General features: G+C 52.9%; 1 protein-coding gene across 1 annotated transcript; it reads left to right on the forward strand.

Annotated features, from left to right (window-relative positions):
• The first annotated feature begins 220 nt into the window (after positions 1-220).
• TULP1 (TUB like protein 1) lies at positions 221-14,181 on the forward strand. The gene is made up of 14 exons (XM_067752096.1): positions 221-267; positions 383-434; positions 806-884; positions 1,198-1,356; positions 2,235-2,390; positions 3,328-3,429; positions 3,506-3,625; positions 4,356-4,471; positions 7,586-7,756; positions 7,950-8,062; positions 9,058-9,169; positions 9,249-9,347; positions 11,527-11,698; positions 13,634-14,181. The coding sequence occupies exons 1-14, from the start codon at positions 221-223 to the stop codon at positions 13,765-13,767; spliced, it is 1,632 nt and encodes a 543-aa protein (XP_067608197.1). The 3' UTR covers positions 13,768-14,181.
• The last annotated feature ends 31 nt before the right edge of the window (positions 14,182-14,212 follow it).

Raw genomic sequence — 14,212 nt, forward strand, 5'->3', positions numbered from 1 at the left:
CCATCCTTTGGGCCGCTGAGGATCTGAGTTTTCAGCCTCTTCCCTCAGTGGGCCAGGCAGGGGGATGGGTTCCAGGAAGGAGCACCTCCCACAGTGCTGCCACCCTCTTGAGCCAGCAGGAGGTGGGGGTGAAGCTGAGCCCGGATTAGCTGGGGCCCTCAGGGAAGCTTCTAGGGCTGCAGGGTGGCCAGAGCAGGGACTGTGGATAGGTGCAGGCACCATGCCGCTGCAGGACGACACCCTCCGAGAGGTGTGGGCCTCAGACAGGTGTGGAAAGCCCTCACCTCATCCTACCTGAACCCTGGTGGGGGGGCCAGATGGAGGGTTTGGGGAGGGGCAGGAAAAGGGGAGGGAGACAGACTGATTCCTTTGCTACCCTCAGCGGGCATGAGGAGGAAGGCCAGAGCCCGGAGGTCCCGCAGCGTACCAAGCAGGTATGTCACCCCTGCTTGGAGAAGAGACAGAAAGAGCCCCCCACGCAGCGTAGGGGGTCTGAGAGTGGGGAGGGTCCCACTCAGCAGCCTCTGGGGCTTGTTGCTTCCCTGGAGGTTTTTGTTTTGTTTTGTTTTTGCACGAAGGGGGTGTTTGGGGGTATGGGGTGTCCAGGAGAGGAACTTGGGCTTTGGGGCATTGGAGGTGGCCCTGGTACACGGGAGGGGGTCATTCTTCCTCACCCCAGGAAAGGGTGCAGTTCCCCTCCCAATAATCTGCGGTTATTTCTGGCGGCTCAAGGGATTAGAGAGTGATAGGCAGCCCTCAGAGCCCCCCTTTCCTTCCCCTCCTCCTCTTGACCCCCACCCTGCAGCGACAGAAGTTGAGGAAGAAGAAGACAGAAGCCCCAGAGTCCCCCTGCCCCACGGAATCCAAGCCCCGGAGACCTGGAGGCATGCGGAAGGCTGGGCCCCGGGGCGCCCCCCCGGGTGAGGGTCACGGGAGGGAACGACCGCGGGCGAGGGTGTCCTTGAGTCTGGGAAACACCCCTGGGAGCAGGGGCGTGGGAGGGGGGTGTAATTGGAGGGGGAAGCGGCGGAGCGGACTTGGGGTTGAGCTGGGGGTTAGGAGGAGTGTAGGGATGATAAAAGCTGGGAGAGGGATGTCCAAGGTGGAAACAGAGCCCCAGAGAGACCCCAGGGTGAGGAGCCCGAGGGGGAGTGGGCGCCGTTGGAGGTCCCGCCTGACCTGCGCATCTCGGCTCAGCGGGACGGAGGAGGAGCCCGCGGGAGGAGCCCTCCCGGGAGCCCGCCGAGGCCCGGGAGCTGCAGACTGTCTACGCCAAGTTCCTCAGGGACCCTGAGGCCAAGAAGCGCGACCCCCGGGAGACCTTCCTGGTAGCCCGCGCCCCAGACGCGGAGGACGGTGAGAGAGCGCCAGAAGGAAGGGGGCAACTGGAGAGGAGGAGGGAAGGGGCTGGACAGGAACAGCAGATGGAGAGAGGCAGACAACTCGGAAAAACCGCGTCCACGTCCCTGGCTTCGTCTTTGAGCCAGGAAAACCTTTATTCTCGTGTTCTTTCCCATCGTCGGGAGGGGGAAACCGAGGCATATTGAGGTTAAGAGTTTTGCCTTAAACTGCAGCTTCCCTGGTGATCCGCTGGGTAAGACTCCACCCTCCCAATGCAGGGGCCCCAAGTTCCATCCCTGGTCGGGGAAATAGATCCCACATGCATGCCGCAACTAAAGACCCCCGCATGCCACAAGGAAGATCCTGCGAGCTGCAACTAAGACCCGGCACAGCCAACAAAAATTAAAAATAAATAAATATTTAAACAAACAAACAAAAAAAACCCTGCAGCTAGGGGCCGGAGGTAGCTCAGACGGGTCTGGCTAGAAGTTAGAAATAGCAACAGACCAGGACAGGGAGAAGCAGTGCAGGTGTCTTTTAGAAGGGGCAGAGAAGGGGAAACTGAAAGACCCCAGGAGAGTGTGTGAGGAGCTGAGGGTACCAGAGAGAGAGGAAGGACATGCAGAGAACGGCGTTTTCCCAGAACAGGATTGCCAAGCCCCCAGCATCCCCCCAACTCCAGCTCTCTCTCCTGACTTGTAGACCTTGGAAGACTGGAGTCACTCCCTTCTTTGAGGAAGGTGCCGAAACTCCTTTCTTCCTCCTGTTTCTGTTGCAGAAGGGGAGCCTCCTACCCCCAGCTCCTTCACCGCCTCCCAGCAATCTGGAAGGACTGGGCTCCCCACATAATGGGGCCCACCCCAGTCCCTGTTATGAGCAGTTTTTACCTGCAGGGGAGGAGGAGGAGGAAGAAGACGAGGAGGAGGAGGAAGAGGACAAGGAGGAGAAGGAAAAGAAAGAGAAAATCCGTCTGCCTCCCAAGAAGCCCCCCAAAGAGAAGGCTTCTGCAGACATCAAGGAAAGGAAGGCCAAAGCCCAGGGTCCGAAGGGTGGGTGTTGAGGGTCCAGAGGGGGTAAAGACACACAAAACTAGCCCCACCCCTGGGGGGCCTGGTGTCTCATGGATACGCAGGAGTTGAGACATCAAAAAGTTCCCCAGATGGGCTTCCCTGGTGGTGCAGTGGTTGAGAGTCCGCCTGCCGATGCAGGGGACACGGGTTCGTGCCCCAGTCCAGGAGGATCCCACATGCTGCGGAGCAGCTGGGCCCGTGAGCCATGGCCGCTGAGCCTGCGCGTCTGGAGCCTGTGCTCCACAATGGGAGAGGCCACAACAGTGAGAGGCCCGTGTACCGCAAAAAAAAAAAAAAGCTCCCCAGTGCCTGGACCCAAGAGTTTTTCCCTTTGGTGGTTTCTTCCCTCCGATGGTCCTTAAATCAATATGTGTTCCCTCCACCATCCCCCCAGCCCCCTGCCCAGGGTGCTCTGTGAGCCAGGAAGGGCAGAGGATTTTAGTTTTCTTTGTGATTTTTTTTTTAACTCAAGATGAATTATTTTTATAATTTTTACGAAAGTATCAAAGTGATTATAGTAAAAAATCAATCAGTGAATAAATGCTGTGATAGCTCCCTGGCTGGGGCACCTTGCCCCATGGGTACTGGGGTCTGGTCTACATGTGGACATGTAGCTAGGACCTTGGGCCTCTTGGAGGGGCGGGGAGGACTGTCTGTAGCACTGACCACAGGAGGTTTTCTGGAGGAGATGGGGTGGGAGCTGGGATTCAGAGGCTCGGTTAGGAGGCCTGGCATTCATCCATTCATTCATTCAGTAACTACTTATTAAACTCCTGGTGTTCATCCAGTCCTTTTTGGACTCAGGGTTAAAAACAAGACAAGCAGAAGGTGCTCTGGGCCTCCCTGGGGACTGAAGGAACAATGAGTGGATTGGAAGGTGGCTCTTCTTTGTCTAACTCCCACCCTCCATTTCCAGAGGACCTGGGAAGCCCTGTCCCCCCACTGAAACCTCTGCGGATTAAGAAGAAGGAGGCATCAGCAGGGGAAGGGACCAAGATGAGAAAGATGAAGAAGAAAGGTGAGCCTGGTCTGTGGAGGAACAAGGGACTCTGGGTGAGGCGCGGGGTGTGACCTCTTCACATCCACACACACAGGGTCCGGGGAGGCCGACAAGGGAAGCTCAGTGAGCCCGACCAGAGTGAGGAAGAAGACACCGGCAGCCATGTTTCTGGTTGGGGGCGATGACCCTGGGGAAAAAGCTCTGAAGAAGAAAGGTAGGTGGCAGTGGCCTCTGGTGTCAGGACATCCAGAGGCAGTCGTGGGTGTGGAAGGAGGGATGCAGAATCGGGTGAGGAGTAGGGGTTCTAAAGTCAAAGACTTGGTATATGTATGGATTATTCGCTTTGCTGTATAGCAGAAACTGACACAGCAGTGTAAAGCAACTATACTCCAATAAAAAATAATAATAAAGTCAGAAGACTGGGGGCATCTTGACCCCCACTTTAATAGCTGTGTGGCCTCAGGCAGTGTCTTAGCTTTTCTGAGGCTATTACTTTCTTTTCTTTCCTTTTTTTAATTTAGTTATTTTATTTATTTATTATTTTTGGCTGCATTGGGTCTTCGTTGCTGCGCACGGGCTTCTCATTGCAGTAGCTTCTCTTGTTGCGGAGCATGGGCTCTAGGCACGCAGGCTTCAGTAGTTGTGGCTCGTGGGCTCTAGAGCGCAGGCTCAGTAGTTGTGGTGCATGGGCTTGGCTGCTCTGCGGCATGTGGGATCTTCCTGGACCGGGGCTCGAACCCGTGTCCCCTGCATTGGCAGGCGGATTCTTAACCACTGCGCCACCAGGGAAGCCCTATTACTTTCTGATAATAGTGAAAGGGGGTTGCTCTCTTGTGGTTGTGGGAGGGGTCCAAGTGAGGCGTGGGTGTTGGACGTACCTTGCAAAACAAGATGGGTTCCGCCAGGGTAAGGGGTTAACAGACTTGCTCCCCTACAATGCTCAGGCACTCCCAAAGACTCAGAAGAGGAGAAGGAGGAGGAAGAGGAAGAGGTGGCAGCTGTGGTGACCAAGAACAGCAATCAGAAGGGCAAAGCAAAAGGAAAAGGCAAAAAGGTTGGAGCCCAGACGGGAGAGGGTGAGCTCCCTCCAGGGAGCAGTGGCAGGGGCCTGGGCTTGGGGGACCTGAGTGTGGGACCTCGTGGGCTGGGACCATGGAGTCATTTGGGGTTAGAATCTTAGCTGCCTCTCTGGTGACAGGATATGAGGACAAAGGGAACCAGGTTTGTGAGAACAGAAGAGGCAGTTGTGGGGTCACCAGGCTGGGACTGGCCACCCAGGGGCCTTATGTCACCTGCTCTGAGCCCTCCCCCCTGCAGCCTAACTATCAGACACAGCCGGAGATGCTCTCATGGCCCCCACATGAGAGCCACACATTTTCTGTACCAGGGAGGTGGAGCCCAGGCAGACAGACATATGCATGCACATCCCTGGGCACACTGACTGACTGACAGCCAGCTGTAGTTGAGCTATTACTTATTTTTTTTGTGGTACGCGGGCCTCTCACTGTTGTGGCCTCTCCCATTGCGGAGCACAGGCTCCGGACGCGCAGGCTCACGGGCCTAGCCGCTCCGCGGCATGTGGGATCTTCCCGGACCGGGGCATGAACCCATGTCCCCTGCATCGGCAGGCGGACTCTCAACCACTGCACCACCAGGGAAGCCCTATGACGTTTTTTAAATTGGGGTATGGTTGCTTTACAATGTTGTGTTAGTTTCTGCTATACAGCAAAGTGCATCAGCTATATGCATAATATATCCCTTCTTTTTTGGATTTCCTTCCCATTTAGGTCACCACAGAGCATTATGTAGAGTTCCCTGTGCTATACAGCAGGTTTTCATTAGTTATCTATTTTATACATATTAGTGCATATACGTCAATCCCAATCTCCCAATTCTTCCCACCTCCCCACCCATCCACCCCATACTTGAGTTTTTAAAATAGTTCCACTCTGCTGCTCTGAGATACTGCTCAGAGTGCTTTCTGCTCTCCCACCCAGGCCCTCCCAACCTTCCAGCAACCAAAGGGTTAACACTGGCCATCAGAGGCCTCCAGGATGTCTTCCAGTCCTACCAGTGTCCACTCTGACGGTGCAGTCTCCATGGGCAGAACACGTTGTTAAATATTTCCAATACAGCCCCCACTCACAAACAGGACTCAGGTACCAACATGCACAGGCAGGAGTAAGCGGGAGAGAGAGGTCGAACTGGAAAGAGAAAGTGATGAAAGTCTTCGAGAAACAGGTTTCCATGAGTGGAGAGATCATCCTGAGGGCAGGGCCTGGGGGTATCTTAGTTTGTGGGTTTATTCCTTTGTACAGGGGTGGTCAGGTCTTGGGGGACTGATTCACATTAGCCAAGATCACCAGAAACTGATATATAACTGAAAGGCCAGCTTATTGTCTTCCAGAAAGAATATAACTGCAGTACAGCCTTTAATATAGTAGGCCAAAATCCACCTCTGTAGAAATGTTTGAATATGTCTGGCTTTCCCAACATCACGTTCCAAACATAGTCTTGGATTTCCCAAGTTTCTTCTAAAGCAGCCTAGAGCGAAGAAGAGATGCCACTTACCTGGAGGCTAAGGGCCTGCTCCCTAACACCAGCCTCACTTCACACACAGTGCAAACCTGCCCTCAGCAAAATGGGCAACCTCAGCACATCAGGGCTTCTTAGTGACTCCCAGACAGCATTTATACCTGAAATGCACACACCCAGGTGGCAGTCCCTTGTCTCCCCAGCTGGGAAACTTGGGGTTAGAGTCTTGGTTCCCCCTCTTGTGAGGGACAGAACATGATAGCAAAAGGCACTAGGTTTGTAAGAACAGAAGGGGCAATGGTAGGGTGGTCACTAGGCCACCCTAGGGCCTAATGCAACCACATAGTTATTAAAAGTTTTTCAAAGAGCAAAATGAACTTATTTATTCATTCATTGTATTGACTATGTATTGCTATATAACAACCACCCGAAAACTTAAAATGACAATTTATTTTCTTAATTTCTGTGAGTCAGAAATCTAGGAGTGGCTTAGCAGGGGTAGTTGGGACTCAGGGTCTCCTGTGAGGTTGTAGTCGAGATGTCAACTGGGGCTGTGGTCATTCTTAAAGTTTGACTGGAAATGGAGGATCCACTTCTAAAATGGTTCACTGTCATGACTGTTGGCTGGAGGTCTCTCCAGAGGCTGCTTGACTCTCCTTAAGACATGGCAGCCAACTTGCCCCAGAGCCCAAGAGTGGCCCAAGAGATACAGCAAGGCAGAAGCTGTAATATCTTTTATGACCTAGCCTTAGAAGTGACCGTCCATCACTTCTGCCATATCCTATTGGTCACAAAGACCAACGCTGATACAGTGTGGGAAGGGTCTACACACGGGCATAAATACCAGGAGGTGGGGAGCATCGGGGGCCATGTTGGAGGTTGGCTGCTACATTCATTGAGTATTTACCGCCTGCTATAATTATAGTGGTAGCTGACACTTCTATAACGCCATGTGTTTAGAACACAGCAATCCACACCTTCAGCCTCACCTCAGTTCACCCCCTGAGAGCATCTGTATGATGGAAGGTCTTTCTAAAGGCTCTGGGTTTAACAGCATTCAAAGCCCAGCTTCACCTCTTACTATGTGAACTTGGACAAGTTATTTAAGCTCTCTGAGCCTCAGCTTCTTCACCTGTATAATGGAACAACTACCTCAGTAGCTACTGATAAGAGGAATGAGTTAATATTTGGAAAGTGCTTAGAATAATTCCTGGCACATTGGTAGACTTTCTATGAGTGTCTGTTAAATATATAAACTAAGTTCTGTCCCAGGTATCCACCCCAACCCTACATACTTCTCAGATGAAAAAACTGAGTCACAGTGTGGTTAAAACTTAACAACCATGACAGACAGTGGTGGAACCAGGATTTGAACCCAGGCTGTCTGGCTCCAAAGCCTGGGCTCATAACCACAAGCTAAACAAAATAGTAATAAAGCACAAAGCTCCCCAGAGCCTCCTAACACGGCCTGGTGAGCTGCTGGGGGAGGGGCCGGCTGCACTCTAACAGCCTCTGTTCTCTCCCCAAACAGAAAATGGTGAGTTGTCCTGCCTGCCCTGCCTGCATCCCAGCACTGGGGACCTGCTGAGGGCCGGGAAGCTAGTGCTCTGGGGCTGATGCACCCTCTGCCCCCACCCAGAAGGAGGAGAGGGCCCCATCCCCACCCGTGGAAGTGGACGAACCCCAGGAGTTCGTGCTTCGGCCTGCCCCCCAGGGCCAGACGGTCCGCTGCCGGCTGACCCGGGACAAGAAGGGCATGGACCGGGGCCTGTATCCCTCCTACTTCCTGCACCTGGACACAGAGAAGAAGGTGGGTTGGAGAGGGGTGGCAGCCAGTGGGACGGAGAGTGGAGGGGCCAGGACCCAGACTGAGGGAGAGTCTAGAGCCAAAGTGCAGTGGGGCGAGGGCTGCGGGGCAAATGGGCCTTCTCTTTCCCCGGGTGCACCTCCTTCCTCCAGTGCACCTCCTTCCTCCAGCGCATCTCTGTGACCCCTCTCCCCAGGTGTTCCTCCTGGCTGGCAGGAAACGGAAACGGAGCAAGACAGCCAATTACCTCATCTCCAGTGACCCCACCAATCTGTCCCGAGGAGGGGAGAATTTCATCGGGAAGCTGAGGTGGGGCTGGGAAGCTCAGTGGCCAGTCACCTCTGTCCCCTTGTGCCTGCCAGAGTGCCCACCACATCGGACACTGTGGAATTGTCCCCTGGCCCAGGGCTTCTCACACTTTGACAGGCATAGATCACTTGGGGGTCTTGTTAAAATGGTTCAGTGGGCGGAGTTCCCTGGTGGCTTAGTAGTTAGGATTCTGGGCTTTCACTGCCGTGGCCCAGGTTCAATCCCTGGTCTGTGGAACTGAGATCCTGCCCCCCCCAAAAAAAAAGGTTCAGTGGGTCTGGGCAAGGAGTGAGATTCTGCATTTCTAAGAAGCACCCAGGTGATGCCCACACTGCTGGTCCAGAGACCTCACTTGGAGTAGGACATAAGGTCCATGGGACAGGGATTATGCCTGTCTTGTTCATGGTTGAATTCCTAGCACGTGGCACGTAGTAGCTATTCAATAAATATTTACCAACTGAACGGACGAATAAATATTCAGCACCTACGCTGTGCTATGTCTCTCCATATAGCTCATTCAATCCTCACCACAAATCTGAGAGGTGAAGGGAAAGTGAACCCCCAAGTCAAGCCTTATTTCTTTAATTTATTTATTTAACAAACACTTATGTAAGGCCTACCTATGTGTTAGGTGTATTTCTAAGTAACTTCCAAATATTAATCCATTCAATCCTCTTATCAACCAAATGGGGTAAATACTGTTATCATGCCCATTTTACAGATGGGGAAGTTGAGACTAAGAGTTTAAGTAACTTGCCTGGGGTCATACAGCTAGCAAGAGACGGAGCTGAGATTTGAAAGCTTCCCAGTCTCCTTCTAGATCCAGCTTTTAAAAAGACTTCATGGCGGAAGCCAGGGGCAGGGGACCTGAATTGCTCCGGTCCTAATACACACCCATGCTTGAGTTAGGAAGCTCTCAAAGCTTGGCTGTGAGGGTCTGGGAGGAGGGGTGTGGACCTTCCTCAGCCCCGCCCCCAGCTCCACCCTGCTTGCAGGTCCAACCTCCTGGGGAACCGCTTTACCGTCTTTGACAATGGACAGAACCCGCACCGCGGAGGCAGCACGGATGTGGGGAGCCTTCGGCAGGAGCTGGCGGCTGTGATCTATGTGAGAGTCCCACCTGTCCCCCGCGGCAGGCAGGCCCCTCCTCTCGCCGGGGCCGGCCTAACGCGCATCTCCCTCCCAGGAAACCAACGTGCTGGGCTTCCGAGGTCCCCGGCGCATGACGGTCATCATTCCCGGCATGAATTCGGACAAGGAGAGGGTCCCCATTCGGCCCCGCAATGTGAGCTCCTTACCTCCCTGAAGCCCCTCCCAGAGGGTCCTGCTCCGTACTGACCTGCTTGTAACCCACTCCTGGGAAGCTGGGGGGCGGGGGGGGGGTGCTCGGCCTGCCCAGTACCCAAACCCCTGAGCACACCCATCACCTGGTCACAAATCACCCTGTCACCCCATCACCCTGTCACAAATTCATTCTGGCAACTTGTGGAATTAATTCAATTCAGGGGTTTTTCACTGAATTCACCGAAACAAGCACAATAGGGGTTGTTTTGTTTTGCTTTGTTTTTTTCAGTTTACATCAAATCACTCATTCATATATTCATTCAACACACATACATTGAGTGCCAAGTATTAGTCTAGGCAACTGGAGACATCAGTGGACAAAACAAAGATCTGCACTCATGAAGCTGGCATTCTAGTGGAGGAAGGCAGACAGTAGACAATAATTGTGATAGATAAGTAAATTGTGTAGTACGTTAGAAGGTGATAAGTACTGTGGGGAAAAAAGAAAAAGTCGAACAAGGGAAAGGAGATGAGGGGTGTGTGTGTGTGTGTAGGTTTCAATTTACATACAGTGGTCAGAGTGAGCCTCACTGAGAAGATGAAATTTGAAGGAGATGAGGAGCAAGCCTGCAAATATCTGGGAAAAGAACATTCAGGCAGGGGGAGGAGACAGTGCAAAGGCCCTGAGGCAGGAGTGCCTGGTGGGTTGGGGAAGCAGGTCAGAGAGGTGACAGTGAGGGGCAGATGAGTCTGTATAACTGGTTTTTACTCAGAGAAACAGGAAGCTATATCAGGGTTTTGAGGAAAGGAGTGATATGATTGACATATTTTAAAAAGCAAAGGCTGTTTGTTTTGTGTGTGTGTGTGTGTGTGAGGGGTAGGGTAAGATGGAGAGATGGCCTGGAGAGAGGTGGCCTCCTTCAGTGTGTCAGTCCCACGCTTTGCTCCTTAGCACTGCAAGTTGGGTGAGCCCAGGATTTCAGAGACCGATGACTGGCATGGACACTCACAGTGATGTCACTTTACTCATTTGCAATGAAAAAGAATACTCCCATCAGCTGATCACACATCCCTCCCTGCCGGAAAGACACTGTAATCAGAAGCCTGGCCAACCCATGGGGCACAAGCCCTGGGAGGCTCCGGTCTTTAAGAGCTTGTGGGTTCCACAGTTGCTCCTTCCGTCCTGGAATAAACATATAAATCCTCCAGAGGCAGTGCCTCCCACGTGTGTTTGGGCTTGGTAAGAACTACCCAGTGCTGCTTTGTGTATCTCTTCATCATCTTACAGTTCATTCATTCCACAATCATTTATTAAAGCCAGGCACTGAAGATCCAAAATCAACACAAGAGTTACCATCAAAACAATATCTGATATTTATTGAGCATTTACTCTGTGCCAGGAACTGATCTAAATAACACTTCATGCACTATTAATCATTTAATCTTCACAAAACCCTGTTGTGAGGGAAACTGAGGCACAGAGCCATTAGTCAAATACTGTGCATGCTGTTAGGGTATCTAATTCTGTCCATAACGGTGCAGTGGGAGAAATGGTTAAGAGCAAGGTGTTATGGAAGCTCAGAGCTGACATCTAAATCAGACATGGGGTCAGGAAGGCTTCTTGGAGGATACGATCTTGAGCGGACTCATTCTAAGTCATGAACATGAACAGGTGACAAAGAAACTAAGGAAAGAAATATCTCAAGAGCACCATCACACAGATACTGCTCCTTCCTTCCAGAAACTCTTCCAGGACATTTTATTTTAACTACTCTTTACCTATACATCTCTCCAAGCTCAACTGTGAGCTTCTTGTAAGTCCTAGAATAGCTGGTTCATCCTTGTAATCGGTGCCAGCATATATGGCCGTTCCTAAGACCCCCTTGGGCACCAATGGCATCGAGCACCTCCTGTGTGCCACATGCTACTTTCCACTTTCCAACCCTCCACTTTGTCATTCCACAGCGAAGCCCATTCTCACAGATACACACCCTGCCCGTACGGACGCCACAGAGACCGCACATGCGCTCAAGGATACCCTGCATGGACGTTGACACCCAGGCTGCACACACACAAGGGCATGCACACGTCCCCAGCCACCCCTCCACCACCAGTCCTGAGATATCTCAGCCACCCCTAACTGTCCTCTCCCTAATACTGCCCCATCCGTGGCACCCCAGGCCAGCGACGGGCTGCTGGTGCGCTGGCAGAACAAGACACTGGAGAGCCTCATCGAGCTACACAACAAGCCCCCCGTCTGGAATGATGACAGTGGCTCCTACACCCTCAACTTCCAAGGCCGAGTCACCCAGGCTTCGGTCAAGAACTTCCAGATTGTCCACGCCGATGACCGTGAGTATCTGAGGACCCAAGCCAGGCTGTTCCCCACCACCTCCAAGACCTCAACCCTTACTCAAGTCTTTCCCCCACCCCCCATCTCTCTCTCCCTCTCCCTCTCTCTATATAACACACACACACACACACACACACAGAGGAGTGGAGCTGTCCTTTATCTCTGAAGCCAGAACATTCAGGAAGGTCACTCTCTCCTGTGGGGGCATTGACATTGTGCTCCCAGGAGCCTCATATGTTCCAAGCAGGTGTCTTGGGGCTCACTGTTCCAGGCCGTCTTTCTAGCACTGACTAGAGCCTGGGGTAGATATTGGGGTATTCTGGGTAAGACTGTGTTGAAGGGACAGTTACGCTGCTGGAGCTTAAAAAACACTGATAGGGAGTTCCCTGGCAGTCCAGTGGTTGGGACTCAGCACTTCCACTGCCGGGGCCCTGGGTTCAATCCCTAGTCAGGGAATTAAGACCCCGCAAGCTGATAGTGCAAGCCACGTGACGCGTCCAAATAATAATAATAATAATAAATACAAATTTAAAAATAAAAAAGACTGATAGACCAACCCCCATGTGGCCAAGAAGGATGCTGAGGCTCAGAGAGGGCAGCACATTATCCAAAGTCTCTCAGCAACTCCAGGCGGTTACCCTGGCCCTCAAAATTTATTTCATAAACACTTAAACAGTGTTTATGTTTACTTAACACATGAGACTTTCTATGGACCAGGCACTGTTCTCAGGACTTCACAGATATTGAATCATTAAATCTTTTCAGGAATTCCCTGGTGGTCCAGTGGTTAGGATTCTGTGCTTTCACTGCCAAGGGCATGGGTTCAATCCCTGGTCGGGGAACTAAGATCTCCGCAAGCTGCACCGCCGAAAAAAAAAAATTAAATCTTTTCAGCAGCCCTGTGAGGAAGGTATTATTATTGTCCCTGTTTGGCAGAGGAGAAAACCGAGGCACAGCGAAGTTAAGTAACTCACACATACAGCTTGTGAGAGGCAGAGGTGGGATTAGAACCCAGGTAGTCTGGCTCCAGTGCCCAACCCCATGAGGATGGTTGCCTTTTAGGAGTAGGAAATATAAATCAAGCATTTCTATCGTTCTCTCTCCAGTGAGGTCAAAGGCCTGCCCTCGAAGAGTTAGGGAAACAAAATGTACCTTGAACACAATTAAGTAAAAATGTCCCCTGTTACAAGCCTTGGGGAGAGGTCCCCACTAGGGTGAAGGGGTTTGGATATGGAACGTTATCTCCCAAGGACTTTCCAGGTTCCCAGAATTGGTTAACATTGAGTGAGTTCCCTACCCCCACTCCATCCTAGGGATGTGCCCCCTGTGTCACCTGTCCTGAGGCCTTGAAAAACCGCTCTCCAGATCACATTTCTGGTGGAGCCTGGTCGGGCCGAGGTTGGGGGTATTTTTAGCAACATCCTGTCCCTATGGATGCTGGGGGAGGTGTTGGGATTGAGGCTGGAAACCTGGGCCAGATATGGGATGGGGGCTGAGGGGACCACTGGATAAGGAGGGGAACCATGAGGCTGGTGGTCTAAGACAGGACTTGGGGTCTGGGGGTGGGAAGAAGAAGGAATGGGGCAAAGACCACAGAGGCGTTGGAAAGGAAGGATTCTAGGCTTAAGGAAGTTTGACCGGTTTCTCTAAGTGCGGGCTGGTCATATGCATAGCCCTGGGCAGCAGAAGGTAAGGCAGGGTCGCCGCCTTCAGGGGCTTACCGTGGCTGGTAAAGCTGTAGGCGAGTGGGGCTTGCTGGGCGAGATAAGAGGGTGGATGGACGGTGGGGTGAATAACTGAGAGGTGGCTAAGGACTGGGGCCCCAACGCAAGAGTGGGGGGACTTCCCTCAATGTTGAGGGCACTGTCTGCCAGGAGGGAGAACCCAAGAGGTCTCGGGCCGCCCCCCCACCCCACCCCCGTCTGTGTCCATAGCCGACTACATCGTGCTGCAGTTCGGCCGCGTGGCCGAGGACGCCTTCACCCTAGACTACCGGTACCCGCTGTGCGCCCTGCAGGCCTTCGCCATTGCCCTCTCCAGTTTCGACGGGAAGCTGGCCTGCGAGTGACCCTAGTAGTCCTCAGCGCCCGCCAGGGTTGGGGAAAGGATTCAGTTTGGAGGCTTGAACGGTCCCTTCACCAGAGTCCCCACTGAAGACTCCTCCCTTGTCGGGGGCTGACCCCGCTGTCTCCGGGTGACCTCCATCCACTGCCCAGCCTGGCACAGGCGAAGCAGGGGAGGAGCTCACACGGCGGGTCGGACGGAGATGAAGAACATCTGGAGTTGGAGCCGCACATCTGGTCGCGGAGCTAGCCTGCGCCGCTTCACCACCACCCCCGCCCGGCGCCCCAGTCACTTCCTGTCCAGGAGCAGTAGTCAGTGTTGTTTTAACCCCCTCTGGGACCGTACTAGGGCTCCGAGGAGGGGGTAGGTGATGGGGAACGAAAACCGGGTACCCACATCCCCAATAAAGCTGCGTCCTAGGCCAAGAGGAGCAGTGGTTCTTCAGCGCG

The sequence above is a fragment of the Pseudorca crassidens genome, chromosome 10 (assembly GCF_039906515.1).
Source record: "Pseudorca crassidens isolate mPseCra1 chromosome 10, mPseCra1.hap1, whole genome shotgun sequence".
NCBI lineage: Eukaryota > Metazoa > Chordata > Mammalia > Artiodactyla > Delphinidae > Pseudorca > Pseudorca crassidens.